Here is a 21,469-nt window from a genome sequence, read left to right on the forward strand (position 1 = left end):
GATGTGGTGACTCTGAGCAAGTCAAACAGATTGTGTAAGATTGTACACACGTGCAGGTCCTGCACCTGCCTCGATGCTGCCTTTCAGAAGCTTTTGACACAGAGGTGACAGGGACGATTCTTCAAGGATCTCTCAGAGTTCTCTGTCAGGAGCCTTGAAAGACATCGATACAGGAGAGTTACTGAGCACGTTTCCAACGAACAGAGGCCTTCGGGGGAATGAGATCGTGTCACCTCGTCATGTGGCGCTTATGGGGAAAATGCGAGAGAGGGGGGACTAAAAGTTTACCTTCTGATTGCCTCTCTTTTTCTGATGTGAGAGCTGTCAGATTCGTGGAGCTGTGGCTCATGGATGCTTGGGATACACCCATGTGCGTAAGGGTGCGAAAATTCTAGTATACGACCGTATATTCGTAGGTAGAACCCACTTCATAAATGAGCTGTTATGTCTTGCTGTTGATCCATAAATGAAGTCAAAACGATCTGGACAATTCGGCTCCTTGTACAGACGATACACTCGTTTTACCCATGACACGCACAATACGCATGAAACCTTGCAAACACAGCATTCGGCTTCCCATGAGAGCTGCAAATGCGGCATCATCGTAAACTGGATAGGTAGATACTTCCTGCATATGCTACAGATCCCACCACGTCATTACCCAGATTTCCGCTTGATTTGATCGAGAGATTCAATCGAAGTTCAGGTACTTCGTTCTGGGTGCTAGCAGGAATGCTGCCACATACAGGGCTTTCACAGGCGAAGTCTGGACATGTAGTAGCCTAATAAGTTTGATGAATGCCTCTTTCAGAAGTGCAAGCAAAAAATGGGGTATGTTTCGTTGACGTCCAGTATCGTTTCTGGGTAGGTAACTGGATGTCTTCAGTCTATTGGGGTGCAACTTGGCAGCAAAGCCCGAACTCGTGGCAAACACCGATCAGTGGAGAAATCCAACACTAGAATAACTCCGAAAGCCTTGACTATGAGAAAAACTAACTTCCACTTTCTGACGATGTCGACTGTGTTGACAGACAGACCGGTCAAATTCACATATCAGGGCAGACTGAGACCAATCCTGTGACCGTCATATTCGCTACAATTACTGTTTTCAAGAAGCTGCAGTACCCGTTCTCACAGGCATCTGTCTATTTGATTTGAGATGGAGAGCTTGTTTCGTAGAGTGTAGCGTTTTGATATCGTAGCGCTAGCACACGCGGGTTAGTGGTGACGTAGTGCGTAACTCTCACACGGAGTTTAGCAATTGTTGTACCTCTGCATTCACCGACACCATTTTGCAGGCGGTTCAACGGCGTTCCCAGGGATGGGGTGTCAGTAACGGTCCAAGCTGTAAACTATGGACTTCTTAACTTAAAAGGAAGAGGCATCTCATTCAGGAGATCACCCTGGCATTCGCTGTTTGCTGATATCAGCAGGATTCCTGAATGGGTCACTGGAGACTACATGATTCGGGAGTGGCTATGAGAAAAACCTCAAATCGAAAAGCACGTTATTCTGATAACAAGTCGGTGGCTCTGGGACTGGCGAAAGAGCTGGAATGCATCTTTCCAATTGTTTGCGCGCAAAGGACGATGCCGATACAAAATAGTTGTACGGTCGTGCAGCAGAACAGGACATGTCTGTCTAAGTAGCGCAGCAGCGGCTGCAATGTAAACATCTCTCTATGAATTGCATTGGAGTGACTAAGATTCTTTAAAGACACGTATATGTCTGTCGAAAAACGTTTTTATCATCCGTTGTACATAATGGACCCAGAATTCTTCACATATGGAAGACGTTGCCTGGTTCTGGTGCGGATACAGAGCTTCTGTAAGCTCATCGACGAGGCCTTTTGATTCAGAGTTGCCTCCCAATGTGTCCTGGTAAGGAACAAAAGGCCCAGAGTCGTCATATCGTGAAACCCTTTTTGTGACTGTAGAACTGTTCAGACTTGCCGGCGGTTACCATTCTGCAACACTTACGACCGTAGTAACAAGCTGCGCAGCTTCGACTTTCCGCTTAAGGCAGCATTGCTACGGTGTTGCACCAGATACAGAGCCTGCGAAGAAGGGTTAGCGTAAACTCTTGAACAAAGTGCTCTATGGAATTTACCGACAGATCTGGGGATGAACCGGCGTTTGTTGCTTGCCCTGTGAATTGTATTCTGCTTTCTACCCCTGGTCTTGTACAATCTTCTATGCACAGCCATCTACAAACATCGATTCTGCAAGGCAAGAAGCGATAATGAATACGGCAGCTAGAACACCCGCTCGACATCGCCCCTACCTTTCCCATTACATTGAAAAGAGCAATGCTGCTACTATTCCTGTTAGCTTGACGAAATCCTCATTAAAAAACGCAGAGCATAATTGTGCGAATATAGACCTGCGTCATGCTGCTCCAATCGTTGATCGATTAATTGCCATCAGCCAAGAAACGCTACCACGAGGCCCCCGCTCTTGCATTTCAAACAAGCGCAACCACTTCGATATGCGCGATGGGAAAGATCCGACCTAGTCGCAGCGGCCGATAAACATCCTCCACTAGTCCAACCACATTCCACACATCCGTCGTCAAAAGCAAAGACATAAAGGGATTACTGAGCAAATGACCACAGCCGAATATTACTGCGGTCTCAGAAATGGAGCAGCACCGTTACGGGAAAACCCGCATCGTGGCTCCATGCAAAACGCGTGAACAAGCTTGATAACAACGTGCCCAAAAGGCTTTGGCGACGCGGCTGCTTCGAGAAAGGAAACTGTGGTGGCTTCTAGTGAAGCCTAAAATGTTTGGGACACTTTACTTGCCCCGAGAATCAGAGAAATGAAAGTTTCGGCAAAATCTCAATGCTACCACTATCCTCGCGCGCGGGGAAGATACCTCCCCCCGACGCGGATCAACATGGGAAACCGCAGCATTTCTAGAGCACCACTCATTTGTTCTGCCTGTTTAGCTTCGCTTGTTCATTTGCACAATTTAACCACCGAAACCGTAGAGGGTTCTGCCCTGGCGCTTCAGGGAGTAGACGATGTCCATAGCGGTGACGGTCTTTCTGCGAGCGTGCTCCGTGTAGGTGACGGAGTCCTTGATGATGTTCTCAAGGAACACCTTCAAGACACCACGGATCTCTTCGTAGATGAGACCAGAAATACGCTTCACACCACCACGACGCGCCAGACGGCGAATGGCCGGCTTGGTGATACCCTGGATGTTATCACGCAACACCTTTCGGTGACGCTTCGCGCCTCCCTTTCCCAAACCCTTTCCGCCCTTGCCTCGGCCCGACATTTTGCAGAAAAGACAGGATGTGCGTAACTCGGAGTGGAAACGATACAAAATGTATCGAAAGAATTATGGGTGCAACGAAGAGGCGAAAGAGTGAAGCACTCAAAATTGATGTGGTTCACCCGCCGGCAATCATCCCCCCTACACTCCCTGCCGTCTCAGACCCACTTTCAGACGCCGCGTGCGGGGGGATGACAATTCCCTGACACCAGGTGCACCTTTCCGACCCGGAGTTTTTAAACGAGCTAGCCGGCTAGTAGCAGTCTGTGCGACGAATAAAAGGGTGCGTCGCTGTGTGGATGGTGGTGATGGAGATGATGTGGCGGGGGTTTGTTTTTCTGCCGGGATACGCAGGATTTACACACACACACACACACACGCAGTTGTTCTCAGTTGCAGTGAAATCGGGTTGCCGAGTGGATATGTTTTAGCGCCCGTTCAGAAGTATAGCGTAACACCTCGCAACAACTTCCTGCTGCACGGTGGTGCATAGCAATCGGGGATGCGTTCGATTTCCCCTCGTCTTTTTTCTACCTGTTCCGGCCAGTTCACACCGGACCATTGCGGTGGGAGTGAGTGAGTCGAGGGAGCATCCCACGACGCCTGCCTGCCGATACACACGAAGCTGGATTTTTGGACATAGAAACACGAGGACAGTCACTGGACGTCTGCTTTTCCGGCGGTACTGAGACACTTTTAGAGAAAAATTGCTTCGTGGACGCGGCCCAGTCCAAAGCGCCAGCTTCGAATTGCACGCAGCTACACTGGTCCTCCCGTTAACATCTCACCTTCCGCCTCTGCCAGGATTTTTTTGCCCTGTGAAGAGCGGAAATTCTTTTCACGGGTGTCTGTGTTGCGCCCGGTTTTTTCTTTTTTATTTACGCCGATTTCTAACGTGCGATCTGAGCTGTATGCAGCATCTGTTGTATAGTAGTTCGTAAATACGTCTCAGAATATCTATGGAGGGACAGTTGCTTCGCCATGTCTGGGGCAAGCGAGTCGTATAGAAACATTTGTCCCGTGCTGTCTGCAGTAGCGTACACGCTTATGACTGTCGTTGTGGTTGCACCAGTTGGGGTGACCGCAGCGCACCGGTTGTTTTATGGTCCTACGTCAAACATTACCTCTACCATCGGGACGAAGTTCACTAGTTGCCGCACGGAGCGATCACTAATCACGTCAGCGATGGCACGCAGTTGGCGTGCGATAGCAGGGTCTGTAGTACCTAATGTTTAAAAGTCGAGCCGTGAAAATGATATTCAGGTCCCCTTACGGTAACACATTCGGTAGTGATTGCGGGTGCAGGGTGGCTTTCACGACACCGATGATTCTGTTTGAAAAATATTGAAACAGTGTGGATGGTGGTTGCAGCCAATGAATGCAACGTCGTCTTTCTCTCATGGACAAAGATAATGTACATTGAGGTGTGCAGAGTTGGCGCGTGTCGTGCTGGAGCACGCGAATCCGACAGACTAAGCCAACCGGCTCCTCGACGAAGCAAACCATGTACTCCGGGTATAGCTGAGCTTGAAACTTTTCAGAAAAGCGCCATCGTCGAGCACTTAGGGAGACCAAACGTTAACGTCGAACGTAATCGCCTGTGAGTATTTGTGAGGGAATTCGATGTACGTTTGTACAGTGTCACGGTCCCGGATCAACAACGTTATTGGCAGTTTCACAATGTACGCACGACACGAATTACGCATATAACTAGGTAGTTTAATACGCATCTATGGAGAATTGTAATACATTTCTGGATAAACTTACAAGTGCCCCTGCGAAGGTGAATAAAGGAAGCACGTTCGGGGTGCGTCCCGCGAAAAATACACTCCGATTTCGCACAGAGGGCTTTGACGCTTGTGCGGATCGGCCCACGCTTCTGTGTCCGAGAGGTGCACTTGCAGTCCAGCATCGGTATGAACGACTGCGAGAAACACGTAGAGGTAGAGAAGAGGAGGAGGCAGCAGATGGACATAGAATGTGGTTGACCCGCGACGTCGGAATTTTTTTCCTTTGTTTGTCTGTCTCTCAATCTCTCCAAAGAAAGACCTCCGTGTATATTATGTGCACTAAACTGCGTAACTACCTAGAGAGCGCTATTCTGTAGATATATGGCTAACCAGATCTACCGTTACACCAAACGTGATACTCATTCACATGTAGCAAAATTTGCATGACTGTCGGTGTCAGACGAGTCTAGATACGGTGTAGATAACTACTCAGGCTGACACGCTTCGACCGGTCACGAATGCCAGTGAACAGAGGAAAACAGTTTTGTTTGGCGAGCTTCGACACGCACCGCATCTGCTCAGGGTTTAGATGTTTCATTGCCAGAAGCTGGAGTGGGGGTTTTGGGTGTATATTTCTAGATATTGTTCGGAACTCGGCATCGGGGCCCGCAACAACGCTTGTCCCTTTGTAAATAGCACGAATGGTACAGCAGACACCAACCTCACACAGTAGTTCGAAAATTATAATTGCGGCCATAATGTACACCATTCAAGATGGGTGTGGTAACCTGAGGTGTGCAAAATTGGCGATGGTGGACTCACACGTGGCTGACATTTCGTTGTTGAAGCGTTGGCCCAGAGTCAAAGTCAGAGACAACTGAAGCTGACAGTGGACGGCATGGCCTATAGTACGGGCAAGGCTTTGTAAGAGACATTGCACATGGGTAAGGATTAAGCACTGCCGTCATCAGCGGCAACCTTACAATGCCATGAGATCTAACGGTGAAGGCGACTATATGCCACGGTGACGGAAAACAAATCAAAAGAATATTCTCCACAGGGGAGAAGGACTTCGCCTTCACACTGCCCTTCCCCATCATTTCAAACCTTCACTCACACCGATAATCTGGATCTACCAGACCAGGTGTCTGACATAACCGAACGGCTGCACACCTCTGTTCTACACCTCTTGACACATTCACATATCCGATACCAAAACTTGGGCACATGGAAAAATACCGTTAGAAAACGCAAACATCTATTTCCAGACTTTACTAGTTACATATGGAAGATAATCACCACATCTAATTTCACAAACACAAAACTCTTTCAATGTCAAAGCACCCCAGTTCGTAGGCATGACGGACGTGCGACAGATTTCGCCTGAACTTAGCACAACTTCGTATGTACTAGCACTCTCTTGAACTCTCTTTGCACTCACAAAATTCCCTGTTCTTGGGAATGTCTCCATCTTGCCCATATAGAAATTTGATTTGTCCAGCCGTAGAAACAGCTTTTCGAGCACGTTTGGCACTTCAGCTGTCTGGTATGGAGGCACCGAGGCCTCCAACTTTGACGAGACGCTCCGCGATGAGTAGGAGACATTCCCTTCACGTAACTTGCCAAAATAATTTCCCCCCTATGCCATTACTGTGAAGCCGTTTATTCCATCTCGACTGCCAGACACCAGGAACATAACCACCACCGTCACCTTGCTCTCATTTTACAGTATTCAGCCTTTGCTACTCGAGGAAGATCGTGCTGAAGAGGAGATGCTAGGGAATACCGGTACGATTCGAAAGTATGTTACGAAGTGGTCGACTGGAATGAAGTTATCTGGGTGTGACAATTCGATCAAACCAGACGCCGCTTGTGAGACTAATCAATGGCTCATGCTAAAGATTCAGCATTCCCCATAAACAAATGCTGGGAAAAGGCAACTCTGAGGGTGCGAGACCCGAGACAGGGTGTGCGCCGCTGTAGGGGCCGGACCCCTTTATGTTTGGTTGAACCGGCCTGCTCCGGATGGAACGCCTTCCCCTGATTGGCAATGGCTTGGCCGTTGCAAGTGCATCACCGCAAAAAATATGTTGAACACTCGAATGGTACTGAGATGCGCACCTCTACGTCAGCACTGTTGATCGAACAGCGTCCACGAGTGTACAACCTTGCCTGCTGCTTACAGAAGGCGCTTTAAGATGCATGATGACTGTCGCCTAAAAACACGCACAAAGACGAGACAGATTAATCACTCTGAAAAGTTGGCTCCCAATACGGCTCCGCATCTATACCCGCGAGCGACCCACACATTCAAAACAAACACGGGGAGGCTAGAACCAGAAAAGACAGAACGCATGCGATGTGAAACATCAGCATGAGCCGGAATTCCCTACCCGAAGAAGCACAGAGACGCACCGATCCAAGAGCCATGTTTCGTCTGCAGCTTGCAAGCGGACAAGTTACCACAAGTGAAAGAGACGTGCAACCACGGAAACCGGTCACCTGAAATCCTTTCTCGCAACTGGAAGAACACACACAATGAACTAACCCTTCGCTGATAGTAAGAGAAAGAGCAGAGACTTCCCGGCTGGTGCTTCGCGGAGTCGAGATGCTGACTGCAGATTGCCGTGTCTGACAGTCTACATCGATGTTTTTCAGACCCGCAGCCCGTGGTACTCATGTTAAACAAAAATGAAAGTCAGTTGCTCGCTTCGCCTTTTCCCCGGTCGTGCTTACTCGGCGGAGGTGAGGGAGAACCACTCGATGACCTGGACTGGTCTGATGGTTGCCGGTCCTCATCTGAAACAGCGGCGACCCCCATCGGGACAGACTGATCCTCGGTCGGGGACCCGCTGAGGACAGGAAGGGAGAAAGAGCCAGAAGAGGCGAAAGAAGTCGTGGACAGAGGACCTGTTGAGGAAGAAGACTCCTTTTTCTGCGGAGGACCTAGCCGAGAAGAACGAACCTTCCTTCTGCGGCTGCCTGTGACAATGGAAGACGTAGGATCTCCTGTGGAGGACGGAGACGAAGTCGCCCGCGGGGCAGAGGACGGAGAAGCTGCAGAATAAGATGCTGAAGTCAACAGCGTAGAAGCAGAAGGACTTTCTGTCCGGCCGCCGGTACGGGAAGAAGGAGACGCTGTCGGGGAATCGGCGGAAGCAGGAGCTGAAGAAGGCCCGGTGGAGGGGGGAGGCACTCCTGGGGTGTCGCTCGAGGCCGACGGAGACGCAGTCGACGATCCAGTCGAGACAATACGAATGGTGGCAGACGTCGGCGTCGTGAACAGAGGGCCTGTCAATGAAGAAGACTCCTTTTTCTGCGGAGGACCTAGCCGAGAAGAACGAACCTTCCTTCTGCGGCTGCCTGTGGTAATCGAAGACGTAGGATCTCCTGTGGAGGACGGAGACGAAGTCGCCCGCGGGGCAGAGGACGGAGAAGCTGCAGAATAAGATGCTGGAGTCAACAGCGTAGAAGCAGAAGGACTTTCTGTCCGGCCGCCGGTACGGGAAGAAGGAGACGCTGTCGGGGAATCGGCGGAAGCAGGAGCTGAAGAAGGCCCGGTGGAGGGGGGAGGCACTCCTGGGGTGTCGCTCGAGGCCGACGGAGACGCAGTCGACGATCCAGTCGAGACAATACGAATGGTGGCAGACGTCGGCGTCGTGAACAGAGGGCCTGTCAATGAAGAAGACTCCTTTTTCTGCGGAGGACCTAGCCGAGAAGAACGAACCTTCCTTCTGCGGCTGCCTGTGGTAATCGAAGACGTAGGATCTCCTGTGGAGGACGGAGACGAAGTCGCCCGCGGGGCAGAGGACGGAGAAGCTGCAGAATAAGATGCTGGAGTCAACAGCGTAGAAGCAGAAGGACTTTCTGTCCGGCCGCCGGTACGGGAAGAAGGAGACGCTGTCGGGGAATCGGCGGAAGCAGGAGCTGAAGAAGGCCCGGTGGAGGGGGGAGGCACTCCTGGGGTGTCGCTCGAGGCCGACGGAGACGCAGTCGACGATCCAGTCGAGACAATACGAATGGTGGCAGACGTCGGCGTCGTGAACAGAGGGCCTGTCAATGAAGAAGACTCCTTTTTCTTCGGAGGACCTAGCCGAGAAGAACGAACCTTCCTTTTACGACTTCCAGGGACAATCGACGACGTTGGATCTCCTGTGGAGGACGGAGAAGAAGTCGCCCGCGGGGCAGAGGACGGAGAAGCTGCAGAATAAGATGCTGAAGTCAACAGCGTAGAAGCAGAAGGACTTTCTGTCCGGCTGCCGGTACGGGAAGAAGGAGACGCTGTCGGGGAATCGGCGGAAGCAGGAGCTGAAGAAGGCCCGGTGGAGGGGGGAGGCACTCCTGGGGTGTCGCTCGAGGCCAACGGAGACGCAGTCGACGATCCAGTCGAGACAATACGAATGGTGGCAGACGTCGGCGTCGTGGACAGAGGGCCCGCCAAGGAAGAAGACTCCTTTTTCTTCGGAGGACCTAGCCGAGAAGAACGAACCTTCCTTTTACGACTTCCAGGGACAATCGACGACGTTGGATCTCCTGTGGAGGACGGAGAAGAAGTCGCCCGCGGGGCAGAGGAAGGAGAAGCTTCAGAATAAGATGCTGAAGACAACAGCGGAGAAGCAGAAGGACTTTCTGTCCGGCCGCCGGTACGGGAAGGAGACGCTGTCGGGGAACCGGCGGATGAAGGGGATGAAGGGGATGAAGGGGATGAAGGGGATGAAGGAGATGAAGGAGACTTGGAAGGGTCAAAATGAGATGTTGCCGGGGAGCTAGCCGGAGACGGTGTCGATTGCTCGGAGGAGGAGGAACTTTCAGATGGCGGCGAGGAAGGATGTGCAGAATCCATTGATGCTGTCGGCTGCTGTAGAGCACCACCTGAGAAACCAACGGAAAACGGTCGACTCTCGAAAGGGTGAAATTGGATCTCCTCCGGCAAGCTGTCTTACTTGTCTAGTACGAGTTAGACGCGAAAGCGGCGGGCATGCTGCTTTGTTGCCCACCACAGCGTATCGCTGCGACAGGCCTTTGGAGAATGACTGACTGGGAGACTGTTTCCGAAAAAAACCTTTGTCAGTTCGTTTGCAAAGCACAGAAGCACAGCCGACAAAGAGGGACATCCCTGGAGTAGTTATATGACTACACATCCCTACATAATATCTGCCTACGGATCGAACTGTCTTCCTGGACCGTCACCATCCAGATACACCCGTCCCCACAACCCAGAGACGCGTAAACGATACGCCCATTCGTACGGATCATCAGGCTGCTGTGAAGTGACGAGATACTCGGCTTAACTTACGAGTTTCGTTGATGAATTGTACAAGCAACGAAGGCTGATTGACGGCCACACCTGCAGGACACAACCCATCACGTTGCGAGTGAAACAGTGAACTCGCAGTTGTCCTGAAGAACAGGGAACAGCTTTCTGTTCTTTCAGAGATGTGAGTCGGAATGGCCAGTTGTTCGGTATACAAGCCGGGCCACCATCGTGAAGGCTTACACAAAGACGTACTAGGCAGAAATGCTGGCGCGGAAAAAATTTCTTCGGCACCGCAGAGATCCGCCAGAGGCGAACCTGGGAACGGCACCATCTCTTGGCAGCCTCAGTGCACTTCGTTGGAAGAAGTGAGGAAGCGCGCTCTCTTACAGCTTTTAGAAACGGTTCCACCTCTTCTTTCAGTGCTTTCCACGGGTCACCTAAAACGGTGTGCCGCAAATGTTCTTGTCGCAGTGTTTTTGCCTGTTTCCACCATCGAGAAAGCGCAGCGTGGATTTACGGCACTGCAGTCCAAGACTCTCCGCCCACGAACCCGCAACGGACAGAGAGGACTGTGAAGTCGGGGAAGAGAGCAGCGAGAAGCGACTGAACTGCTTCCGAAGTTCGTTCTAGCAAGCATGTGTGGACGTTACGGAATAAACAGAAAGGAGCAGACAGTGCATGCAGGAAGACTGTGAACAGATTCCACGACCGCGGATTTCCATGAATCAACAGTGTGGCTTCCAAGGTTCCCCAACAAGGAGGGGGGGAAACTTACTTTCCAGAACTCCCGGATGCGCATCGTCCCACTCCAGTAACGGGTCAACGACGTCCCAAATTCTCACGAACACTGCAACCTCTGCAGGGAGAAAGAATGCCCACAGCAGCGGTAGCTGCACCCGTATAGTGGCCGCCTTCAAGAGCCGATAGGGGCGTCGCACGCTCCCTACTATAACTTCTCTCATACACATGCAAATTCCGTACTGCATTTGCGCGGACGCACACAACCCTCGTGCTCTCTTTACTCCTACGCAGCTGTGCGGGGATCCCAGGGATCCCAATTACATGCATCAAGGACGTATGCGTGCAGAGACGGATCCTTGTCACACATGCGCTTTCGAGTTTCTCGGGAAAACGCAAGTGTACATATTCACTTCTACAAGGACCTCCGCAAGCGCCATGCAGAAGCATGGATGTGCATTCACGAGGATCTGCACAGACGTATAATTCCCCATGAGTACATCATGGTGTGCTCAGATCAGCCCGTGCATATGCCAACTCCTGTACAGTGCTGAGGAGGGTGCCTGCTCACAGTCGACCAGCATCCAGCCTACCACGTTCTTTCACCTCCCAAACACAATCAATTCCTTGTCCTTCTGAAGACGCATGAGAAATGTCTGACAGGCGCACGGCGTATTACCTTCATAGCCCCTTCGCTGTGTGCGATCCCACCTGGTAGCTGACCAGGAATCATAAAACCGGACTCCTGGCGACTCTCATCTACGCGCGACAACCGCTAATGAAGACCCGCACCCGTTTTCTTGTCGAGCGCAACCGAAGGACGTACAAATAACCGGGTGCTCACCGTACATTCACAACATGTTTCCCGGGCGTGGATGCACGGACGCATGCAACACTCTCCTTCAGCAAAAAACGGACTGTTGGACCAGTCTGTACCGGCTGCATGCGGGGTTTCCAAGGTCCACAGTAGCTAGCGCTATCACACATGTTTGACGGTGCACCTGCGGGTTTACCTTAACTTGCATCTTTCCATCTTCTTCTCCTCTCTGAACCGAGTTCCGTATCTCTTTCATCCCGCACTGTCCGTTTTTCCAAACAGCTCGTATCCTGTCTACGTATCCATTGACTTGGATGGTTTTTCACCTCTATGCCTTACTCGGTACAGGGCTCGTTTCAAGTGGGCATCGCGTTACATACACGTGTTGTATATCTTTTAGATCAGCAGGTACCGAAGAGCTGCTCAACAGAACCCACCGAAAGACAGGCAGTACGTTTGGACCGTGGGAGGGCGCGCTGCTTCGCCATGGTCAAAACTTACCACCAAATACCGAGTGAAACAACATATACGGTGTTCTTGGCGCCATAGTCGCATCGGAGTGGTAATCACAGAACGCCTCGACCAGGTCACCAAGCAGAAGCCGACGTAAGCTCAAAGCTAGCTCTCCATCAACACCAAGTCTTCGCCAGTGATGCTCCGAAAAGGACAGCATGTCTGCGACTACAGGTCTTAGATCCGGCGCTCTTTCAAATATGTTGTAAGCCTTGGCGAGGTACGTGTAATGGCCAAGAGCGAAATCATTCACGACAAGATGTCGCAGCAGTCTCTTGACCTCTTTCTGAGGAGCCATGAGAAATCCAGACTTCACCTTTGACAGAATCTTCAACCTCCTGATTACTGCTACCTTCATCTCGGAGGCCCACCGGCCTGCCTCTGAATCTGATGAGAAAGGCATGCAGAGCAAAAAGAAGCAACGGATAACTGGGACGCAGAGTCAGAGGTACGCTTTTTCACCGCCTTCACACCAAGCTGACACTTGTGTAACGCAGCAGTTCATCCCGCTGTCAAGGAACTGAAACATGAATGGCAAGGACTTTGCACGGTGTGAATGACAGGCCCTGCCCACAGCGGAACCCTATTAACGGAAAGAGGTGAACCACAGGCCATGCACCGCTCCGCCTGAGGAGAGCCTCGCCTTAGCAAAACAAGGTTTCGGGTGCTTCTGTTCACGTATCTCGTTCGACTTTTCTCAGCTATAGTCAACGGAGAAAGCACGACTAGACAGCACGAATACGTTTAGGAAGCAGACAGGTGTTGGGTGCCTTTCACTTTCCTCGTCGACCGTGCACGAGGTGAATCTTTTGTTTTTATCCGCTACATAGTCCTTTCTTGAGCTCAAAAGTGCGTGGCTGCCTGTTTCCCAGCTCCTTAGGTCGTCTCCTTGATGGCACCTCGTTCAGAAACACACGCGGTGGTATTTTGCATGCTATCTCTCACTGTCAGGACTTCTCGCACAGCTCCTTCCCCCCCTCCCCCCGACAGCGAACGGCATTTGCTTTCAGTTTAAACGCAACGCGTTGCTTCCTAGATTGGAAGGCCCAGACGCACTATGCCCTGAACCCTGTGGCATAGCACCTGTTTAGTAACTTCGTAAACGATATTTACACTTGGTATGCGCCGATAATACTCGACTGCTCTACAGTTTAGCCGCTAGTCCTGGGACTGTCGAGAAATCAGCTTTCTCAGGTCAACCTGTGATTCCTGCTCCTCTACACGACGCGGTTCTTACCGGGAGGGAGCTCCTCGAAACGCACTAGCGGCTCGACGACGGTAGCCAGTTCCTCAAGTGGACTCATGGCGACTGCGAATTCGTCCAACTCTTGTGTCGGCGAAACGTTGCGCGCCACAAGCAGACGTCCTGGAGGCATCACTCGAGCGCTTCGGCACTTTGGATTGTTCTTAGATTCGAGGAACTGTGGTCGTGAAAAGCAAGCCCGCAAAGAGGTCACGCGGGAGAAAAGGAGCACATGCAGACTGCCTGTCTGGCTCTGCCTATAACGAGGTTCACTGTCACTGGCTAGCGACGATGTGCATCTGCACCCTGACACATGGGCATTTGACGTGTGCGCAGGGAAACGGAGGTGATAAAAAGGACGGCTCGACGAAGCAGCTCCTCAAGATGACGCTCAGCGAGTCAACGATCACGAAAAATCGATTCTCCTCACTGGCTAAAAAGCAACTCTTTTGAGGAGTCAAACGAACGATTCACCACGAGACACGATACTGAGACAGTGGCCCCGGCGACCCGAGTTGGGCACTGTCGTCGGACATAGAGAACCTGTTCAAGGTACCATGTTCTCGTCAGAGAAAGACTTGCGTTGGACCAAGGAAAAGAAAACTCAGGCACCCGCCTCTTCTGTCGGAAGGTCAGAATAACTGTCTACATACAGCTTGGTAGAGAGCGGGGAGCGGGATAACGGAGAACATCCCCACAGTGCTTCGAGTCTGTGAGAATTGGAGAAGCAGCAAGTCTTCGCTGAGACAGCTAAAGTACCGAAGAGTCCCTGGCCTGCCGATCTCCGTCATGCTCAATCCTAAGTGTTTCCCTTCCTTACTTCAGCTAGCTTTAGGAGAAAGCAGTTGCGGCTCCCGTAGTGGGGAGAGAGTCTACGCTGCTCTAGGCATGCCGCGTCTAGTGCTCTTGTCGGCCAGAAGCACAGCCGAGTTCGCAAAAACACGATCGACCAAGGAGGAACGAGGTGCTGGAGCTCTAAACGTCCGTGAAAACGAAACCATCAAGTCACCCGTTACGCGTTTCCCCCCGATCACGTTCACACACGGAGGCGTTCTCTTGCTGCCATAGACTGGGGAAACAACAACGGGGAGAAGGAAGCTTTTCTCACTTGTCACGATCGCCGGATTATTCGAAGGGAGAAGCAGCAGCGCCATGCTGTCTTCAGCAAGTTCTGCACGCACGGCAGACAGGAGACGGATTCTTGGATTCAGGCGCTGCTTCTGGGATTCAATCGATTCACCGCCCCAGGAGCCCTCGGCTCTTGGTTGAGCTGCGCAGCCCATTTCACGCAAGGCGCGACATGCGGCCAGGCGTTCTTTCCTGTGTCCATCGTGCCAGTTCAATAGCAAAGATCCCCAGGGAGTTGTGCTCCCATTGGTACAAACTGCAATATAAGACATCAGAGATCAAACACCAATCAGAAACAACGAAGGTCGAACAGGCAACACGAGACGACAACTTCGCCAACTGCACGGGAAGCAGTGCAGCGCTAAAGATGGAACTGCAAATTGCGAAGTGAGCAATGCCGGGGGTTTCTGTGCTTCCTATGGCCGAGCTCTTCGCACGGTTCGCCACGTACGTGCTCGGAGTTCGGGCCGCTCCGCCAGCCAGACGTCGAAAAGCAGCACCAACAAGTCAGGCGCCATGCTGAGAGCTGCTTCTGAGGGAAAGAGAAGAGCAGATGACATGACCGGAGACGCGTCGACAGAGAGCACAGTGCCTGCGGTCTTAAGTCTCCTCATCATCCCAGGCCTAGTGGAGCTTTAGCGCAACGCGTTTTACCAGGCACCTGTCTCTTTCTCACAGCGACGCAACCGCCATTTTACTGGAACTCTATGCCTCCCAAGAAACATTTCCCTCCATGTTTTGATCCACAACACAAAAGGCTCCATTGCTTCAGTGCGTTGGTTCAGTGCGATGATGAAATCTTTCATTCGTCCGTCAGAATCAGTGTTTGCCCATGTCGATCTTCCATAATTTGCTTCGGTGGTTCTAGGCCCCGCCGTCCTCCCTCTCCACGTGTCTTACGGCGGTCGACTTCGTTCAGGGCGTGTACGGACCCTGTGGCGGTACCCTGACCGTGAACAACATCGAGGACGGCGCCCCCAGAAGCCTTGCAAAAAAGATGCTCCAGCATCTCTTTGACGACTTCAGGCTCGAACGTTATACCGAGTTTTTTCGCAACTGATGTACGGATGGTTTCTGTAAGCTTGTTCCGGCCGAGGGCGGCGGTGACAAACTGGGGAGTCACTTGAAAAGACTGCGCCTGGACAAGGGCGTCGAAGCGGCTGACGTGGAACTGTGCAAGAGCTGCTTGAGAGAGGATCGCCGACACAATGTGGAGAGTAATCAGTCTCCGAGGTTGTTTCGAAAGCTGCATCAGTGCCTCTTTAACCTCATTGAAAGAACCAACGGAATGATCCAAGAAGGCCGACGGGTCGAAGCCGCTGCCTGAGGAAGAAATGACCCACAGCACACGTTCCAGTCACGACGACTTGGGAGCCTTCCATATCTTTCCTGCTTTTACGTATAGGATGGATGCACAACGGCGCCTCTCCCGCAGAAATCGGGTGCCGATCGAGACTCCTCAAGAAAGATCTGATGTGATGCAGGCCGATTATGAACGAAACTGTCAGACCGGTGGGTCTGTCAGGACTCACCGGGTTGTGTAATAGAGTTGAAATACTCTGTAAAGGTGCTTTCCAGACGCGACCACTGTATCGGCAGGTTCGGCTGGTCCTCCAGTCCTGCCACTTCGCATAGCAAACCGGAGAGGACAAGAGAGGCGATGCATGCAGACCGGCGAGGGGAAAACTCTGCAGACCAAAGAGCTGCTGCGTGACCAGACCCAAGGAGACAATCTATGCACACACCTCCACCGGGAATGCACACCCACAGAGACCCCCGCTAGTGTCGCCTATAAAAAATTCCAGACGGCAGACACGCAGAACAAGTGAACTGTCTGATTCCTTCTCGATGGAAAACGCCTGGGCTACACAGTGGCTGCCTAGACGCAGGAGAACGAAGCTCCTGCGCGAAAGGCCGAATACCCAAAAAAACATGTGTACGGTTCAACGACCGACGCGTTGCTGCTCGAGAAGGAACCAAGCGCCTACGTGTAGCTGCGTCGGCACCTGGCGGCACCCATGGTTGAAGGAGATCCCTAGGTCTGGCATCTGCAAAGAAAGCGACACTCAGGCGAGCTAGCGGTGAAGCACGACTGACAACGCCATGGTCTATGTGAGGGGGCGGCGAGAGAACAGAGACAGCACGCGGGCGAGTCAAACGCAAAGCCGCCTACATACATGAGCACTGACAGCTCCGAAAGGATATGCACACATTTATTTGTCCCGCTGATAGTACACAACCGAGGAAGGCAGTAGACATGGTAAGCAAATATGGAACTAAACCAGATATTCAGGTGAGATTGAGCACACAATACGAAGGAGGCTGCCGTAGCAGCAGCACCATAGCTGACCCACTACCCATGGTCCACTAGCGACATCCCGGCGAGCTTGGCTGAACTACGTCAAAGGCTCATCTGAAGCTCCATGCGGACAGCCCATGGGTCGGCAGAACACGCGTCTTCACCCCGTTCAACTGCCCTCTCAGTCCACTGTTGCTCTCCAAAGTCCCACACAGAAAACAACTGCCAAAATAGATTCGCCGCAACGCGAAGGTGCATTGTACATGCAGGTAGAAGATATTTAAAACTGTTATAGTACAACTGATAAAGTGCAAGATAAAAGGTTGTGCACAAACGAAGCTGGACGGAGACGGGGGTCTGCAACTCGACGGGGGAAGCAGAAACATGGTGCTCCGTCTTTTTTTCGCGAGATGGAGTGAACAGGAGCAAGTCACCCACACTCAGGACGCGATATGGTCATTTCTTTTCTGGCTGGAGAGCGCCTCACCAGGGGACCTGTGTTTGTCGATGAACGAGAGCACCTTCGAGTTTTTCGAGAAAGCTGCACACACGAAAGTAGACAGTGTGCAACGGAGTGGAGGAGACAGCAGCTTATGAGCTAGCCACCGATCGGAGAATAAAGAGACGAGCCGGCGAGTGAGAGCCTAGCAAACGGGACTCTCTCCATTTGCAGTTGTGGGGTAGCGACTGACACTTGGCACATTTAAGAAATAGTTATGAAGACAAGCGTCTGGAAAAGATCCGCCCGAGCAGCTGGACAAACCAGCAAGAGAGACTCTACGATATTTCTCGACCTACGCACATCGTCGCTTCCGTACTTTGATTGCTATAAACCAAAATATCGGATTTGAACATTCACCCGCAGTCAGCTCAGAAGGGGGGAAAACTACATCGCTCGTACAACCCACACGCATGTAGCGCTGCAGCGGACATGACGCAAAAAACAGACACAGTGCAGACGCTTCTCACCTTTTCGGAGCTCTGGGTTGGACATGAGGTGGCGTCGAAACACAGACAGCAGTGAAATGTCACCAGCGTTAATAGCAGTGTAAAATCCTGAAGAACATGCACAGTAAAGGAGCAGCTCTTCAAAAGCAGGTGGGAGTTTTTTCAGCTTCCATCGGAAAAAAGAAAATAGTTCCTGTCTTCGACTGGTAGCGATCAGACAGAGAAGATATGAAGGTCGAGATAACACAAAGAGCTCTTGTCCTTGATAGTACCTCTAAAAGCCCAAAACAAGAAGGCACTGCACCTGAAACTTCCATGCTGTCATGTTAATCAGTTTTGATCGTTATTGATATGTTATTGACATGTCCATGACAAAAATATGATCAAACCTCCGATTTTGGATGGAAATACTCTTAACCCCGCGTAATACGCGAGTAGCAACATTCAGGTACGATACGAAGTGGTGCTACGAACCGGTGGGCGGGCACTGAGTTGTCTGGGTGCGGCAGTTCCATCAAACCGAGAGCTCGCTGGTTCTCCCCGAAATGTACTGAGGCGCGAACTTGTATCCGGTAAGCAAAGAACTCCAAGAGCCAACTGTCCCAGTTAAAGACAACCGCTGAAGAGAGATTCACATGTAAATACTCGCCTCCAAAATACTCCAATATATACATACATATGTACTCATCAACTCATCAATAAAAGGCAGCATAAACATAACTGTATTCTATTATACACGGAACCATAGACACAAACCCATTCATCGGTAAAACGATTCATCTCTCCATATATAAATTCGTCTAACAAAGAAATAACCTACGCACATAGATGCGGCGAGAGGCGCATGCATTTCATTTTCTTTTTTGCCTCAGATGAAGAGACGCAGTTGGGAGAGGAAACTAGTGGGCATGCGCTACATGCGGGAAACAGAACTTCAACGTCTCTGCTTTGTCTCGCGCCGTTTCCTGACCTAGCCTGGGAAGGTGCTGTGCGTGGTAGCTTGCCAGACACTCCACACAGGCGCCTTGCACATCACGGCCTCTCCACCCTCATTTTCTGAGCTGTTTGATCTACAGAAGATAGTTCGTCGAAGGTTTTCCTAGAACAACTCATTCAACTGAGGAGTCATGACAGAAAAGGGAGACGGAGACAATGGGAACTGGGCCTGCCTCGTGCGGTGCATACCTTCGACTATAGCTGCGAACTTCAAGGCCATGGAAACGGGGGATCTGTGGTGCAGAGCAAGCATCCGACTCGAGTGCTGGACCAAGTCAAGGGTGACTGCGTCAAGAAGAGCATTCGCTTGTTCGCCGGTGAAGCCGCCGCGCCTGAGAAGGTTAGCTTCCATTGTGCTCGCCCTCCACTGAGATCTCAGCAGGCTTGTCCGCGGGAGCAGCACGCGGTCGGCAGGAAAGTACGAACGCACGTACGAAGAAAAGGCGGTCAAGAACTTGGAAGACAAAATCACACTTAAGCAGCGTTCCAAACTCCGGTCACTCTCCGCCTTTTCTATGTCACGAAGAAACCTGTGAAGGCGGTACTTGTTTCTTTCATGCAACGCCTCCTCCACGATATTCCACTGAAAAATAGTGCTCGCTGAAGAAAGACAAATGGAGGAATACCACGCGTTGGCACCGTTCACGCAGGAGGCACACGTCAGCGAACTTCCAGAGCAGCCACACCTTCCAGGATTCTTTTCTCCGAGACAGAAGCGCGTAGGAAGCACAGGGAAACGTAGTGACGGCAAAAGAGGCTCTTTTGATCTGTCAGGACACCCTACACGTTTGAGCGCACCAAACGAACGGATGACAGGTTCTCCCACATACATTCCTCGGACAGGCACAACGACCAGAAATGCCGTTGGCTCTGCATCTTTTCAGGGAATTCACCTTCCAGTTGTTCCCTCCCCCGGTCTTCTCTGTGCTCCACCCAGAATGGGTTCCTTCTTGGCATAACGCAAAACGCTAGTGCATGCCTAGGGAAGAAGAGTGACGTGTACTACTGGCCACGAATACAGCGAATCAAATTCTCAAATAAGTCGAGGAACGTGTATTCACATGGGACGGATGACGATATCCCTGTATTTCTTTCTATACAAGAAATCTCCGCAGCGAGTTGCTAATTGTACTCTACAAGACAACACAAAATGGAACTGGGCCCACTGCCTGGGGGACAGCTCCCTCTCCGCTTCCCCAAACAGGCTGCTATCAAACCTTTGGCACTTGTCTTGTCCTCCAAAATATAGTCTTCACACCTCAACCTTTCGCTTTTCTTTGTGGAGAGACGCCCAGGAACTCCACCCGCCAAGGCGTCTCCTTCCATCCTACCTGTGGGTGCCAGATTTCTTGGCCACAGAGACGCAAAAACTGCAGGATACCTTTCGTTCATTCCTGAATCAGGCACATGCGAGCTCGGAGAAGCGCTGGAACCTGGTTGGGCGCCCCAAGAACAGAGGACAGAAAGCAGAGAGAGAGAGAGAGACAGGAAGGAGAATGATGATACAGGCTGGGAAAATACGTGCTCAAAGACATCGATGTTTGAAAAACTAACACACACGGTTGTTTACATGTATTTTCTCTCCAATATATATTTTCATTTAGTGGTTTTTTATATCGGTCAAATTGGAATAATAATGTTTTTGACTTCTTCGAATTAACATAATTATAACTGAAATGCCGAAGGCAGAAATGATTTTCTCGTCGGGTCATCTGGATTTTCATATTCAAAGACCATTCTGTTCAAACAGGTTTTAGATCATCGACATGCCAAGAGCCAGACCAGATTCGTATCATTCATCGGTCTGACACGTGCGAAGGCGTATGACAACACAAGGCGAGGCAAGAAGATTGCTCCCTAGACGCCAAAAGGAGAGATCGGGCTCTTTTTATGCTAGACTGAGATCCGGAGCGGAGAAAGACTCGATGGAAAACGGAAAGCGACGCAGAAAAAACACTTTACAGATGCGTTCAGTCGCAGTGGAAGAAGCTTCGGCACAGCTCCATGGGGCGACGACACCGACGAGAAAGCTTCTTTACACAGGAACCTGGTAAGTCATGCAAGACGAGCAGAGAGCCAGCATAAAGATGAGGAAAGGCAATATTAACTTAGGAACTCCCCAGAGAGTCACGGTTCTTAGAACACGAGATCGTCTGAGCGCCAGCGAACTCTTATCCCAGTGAAACCTTTTGAGAAGTCCGCGTCGCTTGCGCGAAAAATTCGTTTCTTAGTCTGCTGATTTCCATTGGCATAGGTTTTGTCTGGCTGGATCGCCCGCGTTCCCCAACCATTTGGAAAAATACTGAAAAATGCGACGAACTCAAAAGATGCATGCCCTTCAGCACCAGCAGTGAGCGCGATTCCACTCCCAATCTCGACAGCAGTACCGCAAGACAGTCTGCTGACCAACTGGTTCCATATCTACCATTAAAACCATGTGGACAACAGAACTACGATGCTCACGGACATGGATTCAGTGTCCAGAACTCCATGGTCCTTAACCACGATCCCATCTCCC

General features: G+C 51.1%; 2 protein-coding genes across 2 annotated transcripts; both read right to left on the reverse strand.

The window, feature by feature from the left end:
* Window positions 1-1,729: 1,729 nt before the first annotated feature.
* Window positions 1,730-3,570, reverse strand: TGME49_239260 (histone H4). Its single transcript, XM_018780545.1, has one exon. The coding sequence runs from the start codon at window positions 3,283-3,285 to the stop codon at window positions 2,974-2,976; it is 312 nt and encodes a 103-aa protein (XP_018637672.1). The 5' UTR covers window positions 3,286-3,570; the 3' UTR covers window positions 1,730-2,973.
* Window positions 3,571-5,574: 2,004 nt separating this feature from the next.
* Window positions 5,575-21,251, reverse strand: TGME49_239270 (hypothetical protein). Its single transcript, XM_018780546.1, has 15 exons — window positions 20,283-21,251; window positions 19,141-19,551; window positions 17,977-18,063; window positions 17,495-17,548; window positions 16,697-16,756; window positions 16,241-16,333; window positions 15,609-16,031; window positions 15,160-15,240; window positions 14,689-14,751; window positions 13,575-13,703; window positions 12,326-12,724; window positions 11,045-11,125; window positions 10,309-10,359; window positions 7,749-9,884; window positions 5,575-7,228 (listed from the first exon to the last, which is right to left on the reverse strand). Exons 1-15 carry the CDS (start codon window positions 20,341-20,343, stop codon window positions 7,206-7,208), a joined length of 4,152 nt encoding a protein of 1,383 aa, XP_018637671.1. The 5' UTR covers window positions 20,344-21,251; the 3' UTR covers window positions 5,575-7,205.
* Between the last annotated feature and the right edge of the window lie 218 nt (window positions 21,252-21,469).

The sequence above is a fragment of the Toxoplasma gondii genome, chromosome VI, assembly GCF_000006565.2.
Source record: "Toxoplasma gondii ME49 chromosome VI, whole genome shotgun sequence".
Lineage (NCBI taxonomy): Eukaryota > Apicomplexa > Conoidasida > Eucoccidiorida > Sarcocystidae > Toxoplasma > Toxoplasma gondii.

Bases quoted from the DNA above. Each gene is read 5' to 3' on its own strand.
- TGME49_239270 (XM_018780546.1), bottom strand. From the start codon at position 20,343: ATGAACGAAAGGTATCCTGCAGTTTTTGCGTCTCTGTGGCCAAGAAAT. The intron at 16,334-16,696 runs GTAGGCGCTTGG...TGCTATGCGAAG, and splicing joins AGGTGCCGACGCAGCTACAC to TGGCAGGACTGGAGGACCAG. The intron at 11,126-12,325 runs GTAAGTTTTGAC...TTCTCCCTGCAG, and splicing joins GTTTCACTCGGTATTTGGTG to AGGTTGCAGTGTTCGTGAGA.
- TGME49_239260 (XM_018780545.1), bottom strand. From the start codon at position 3,285: ATGTCGGGCCGAGGCAAGGGCGGAAAGGGTTTGGGAAAGGGAGGCGCG.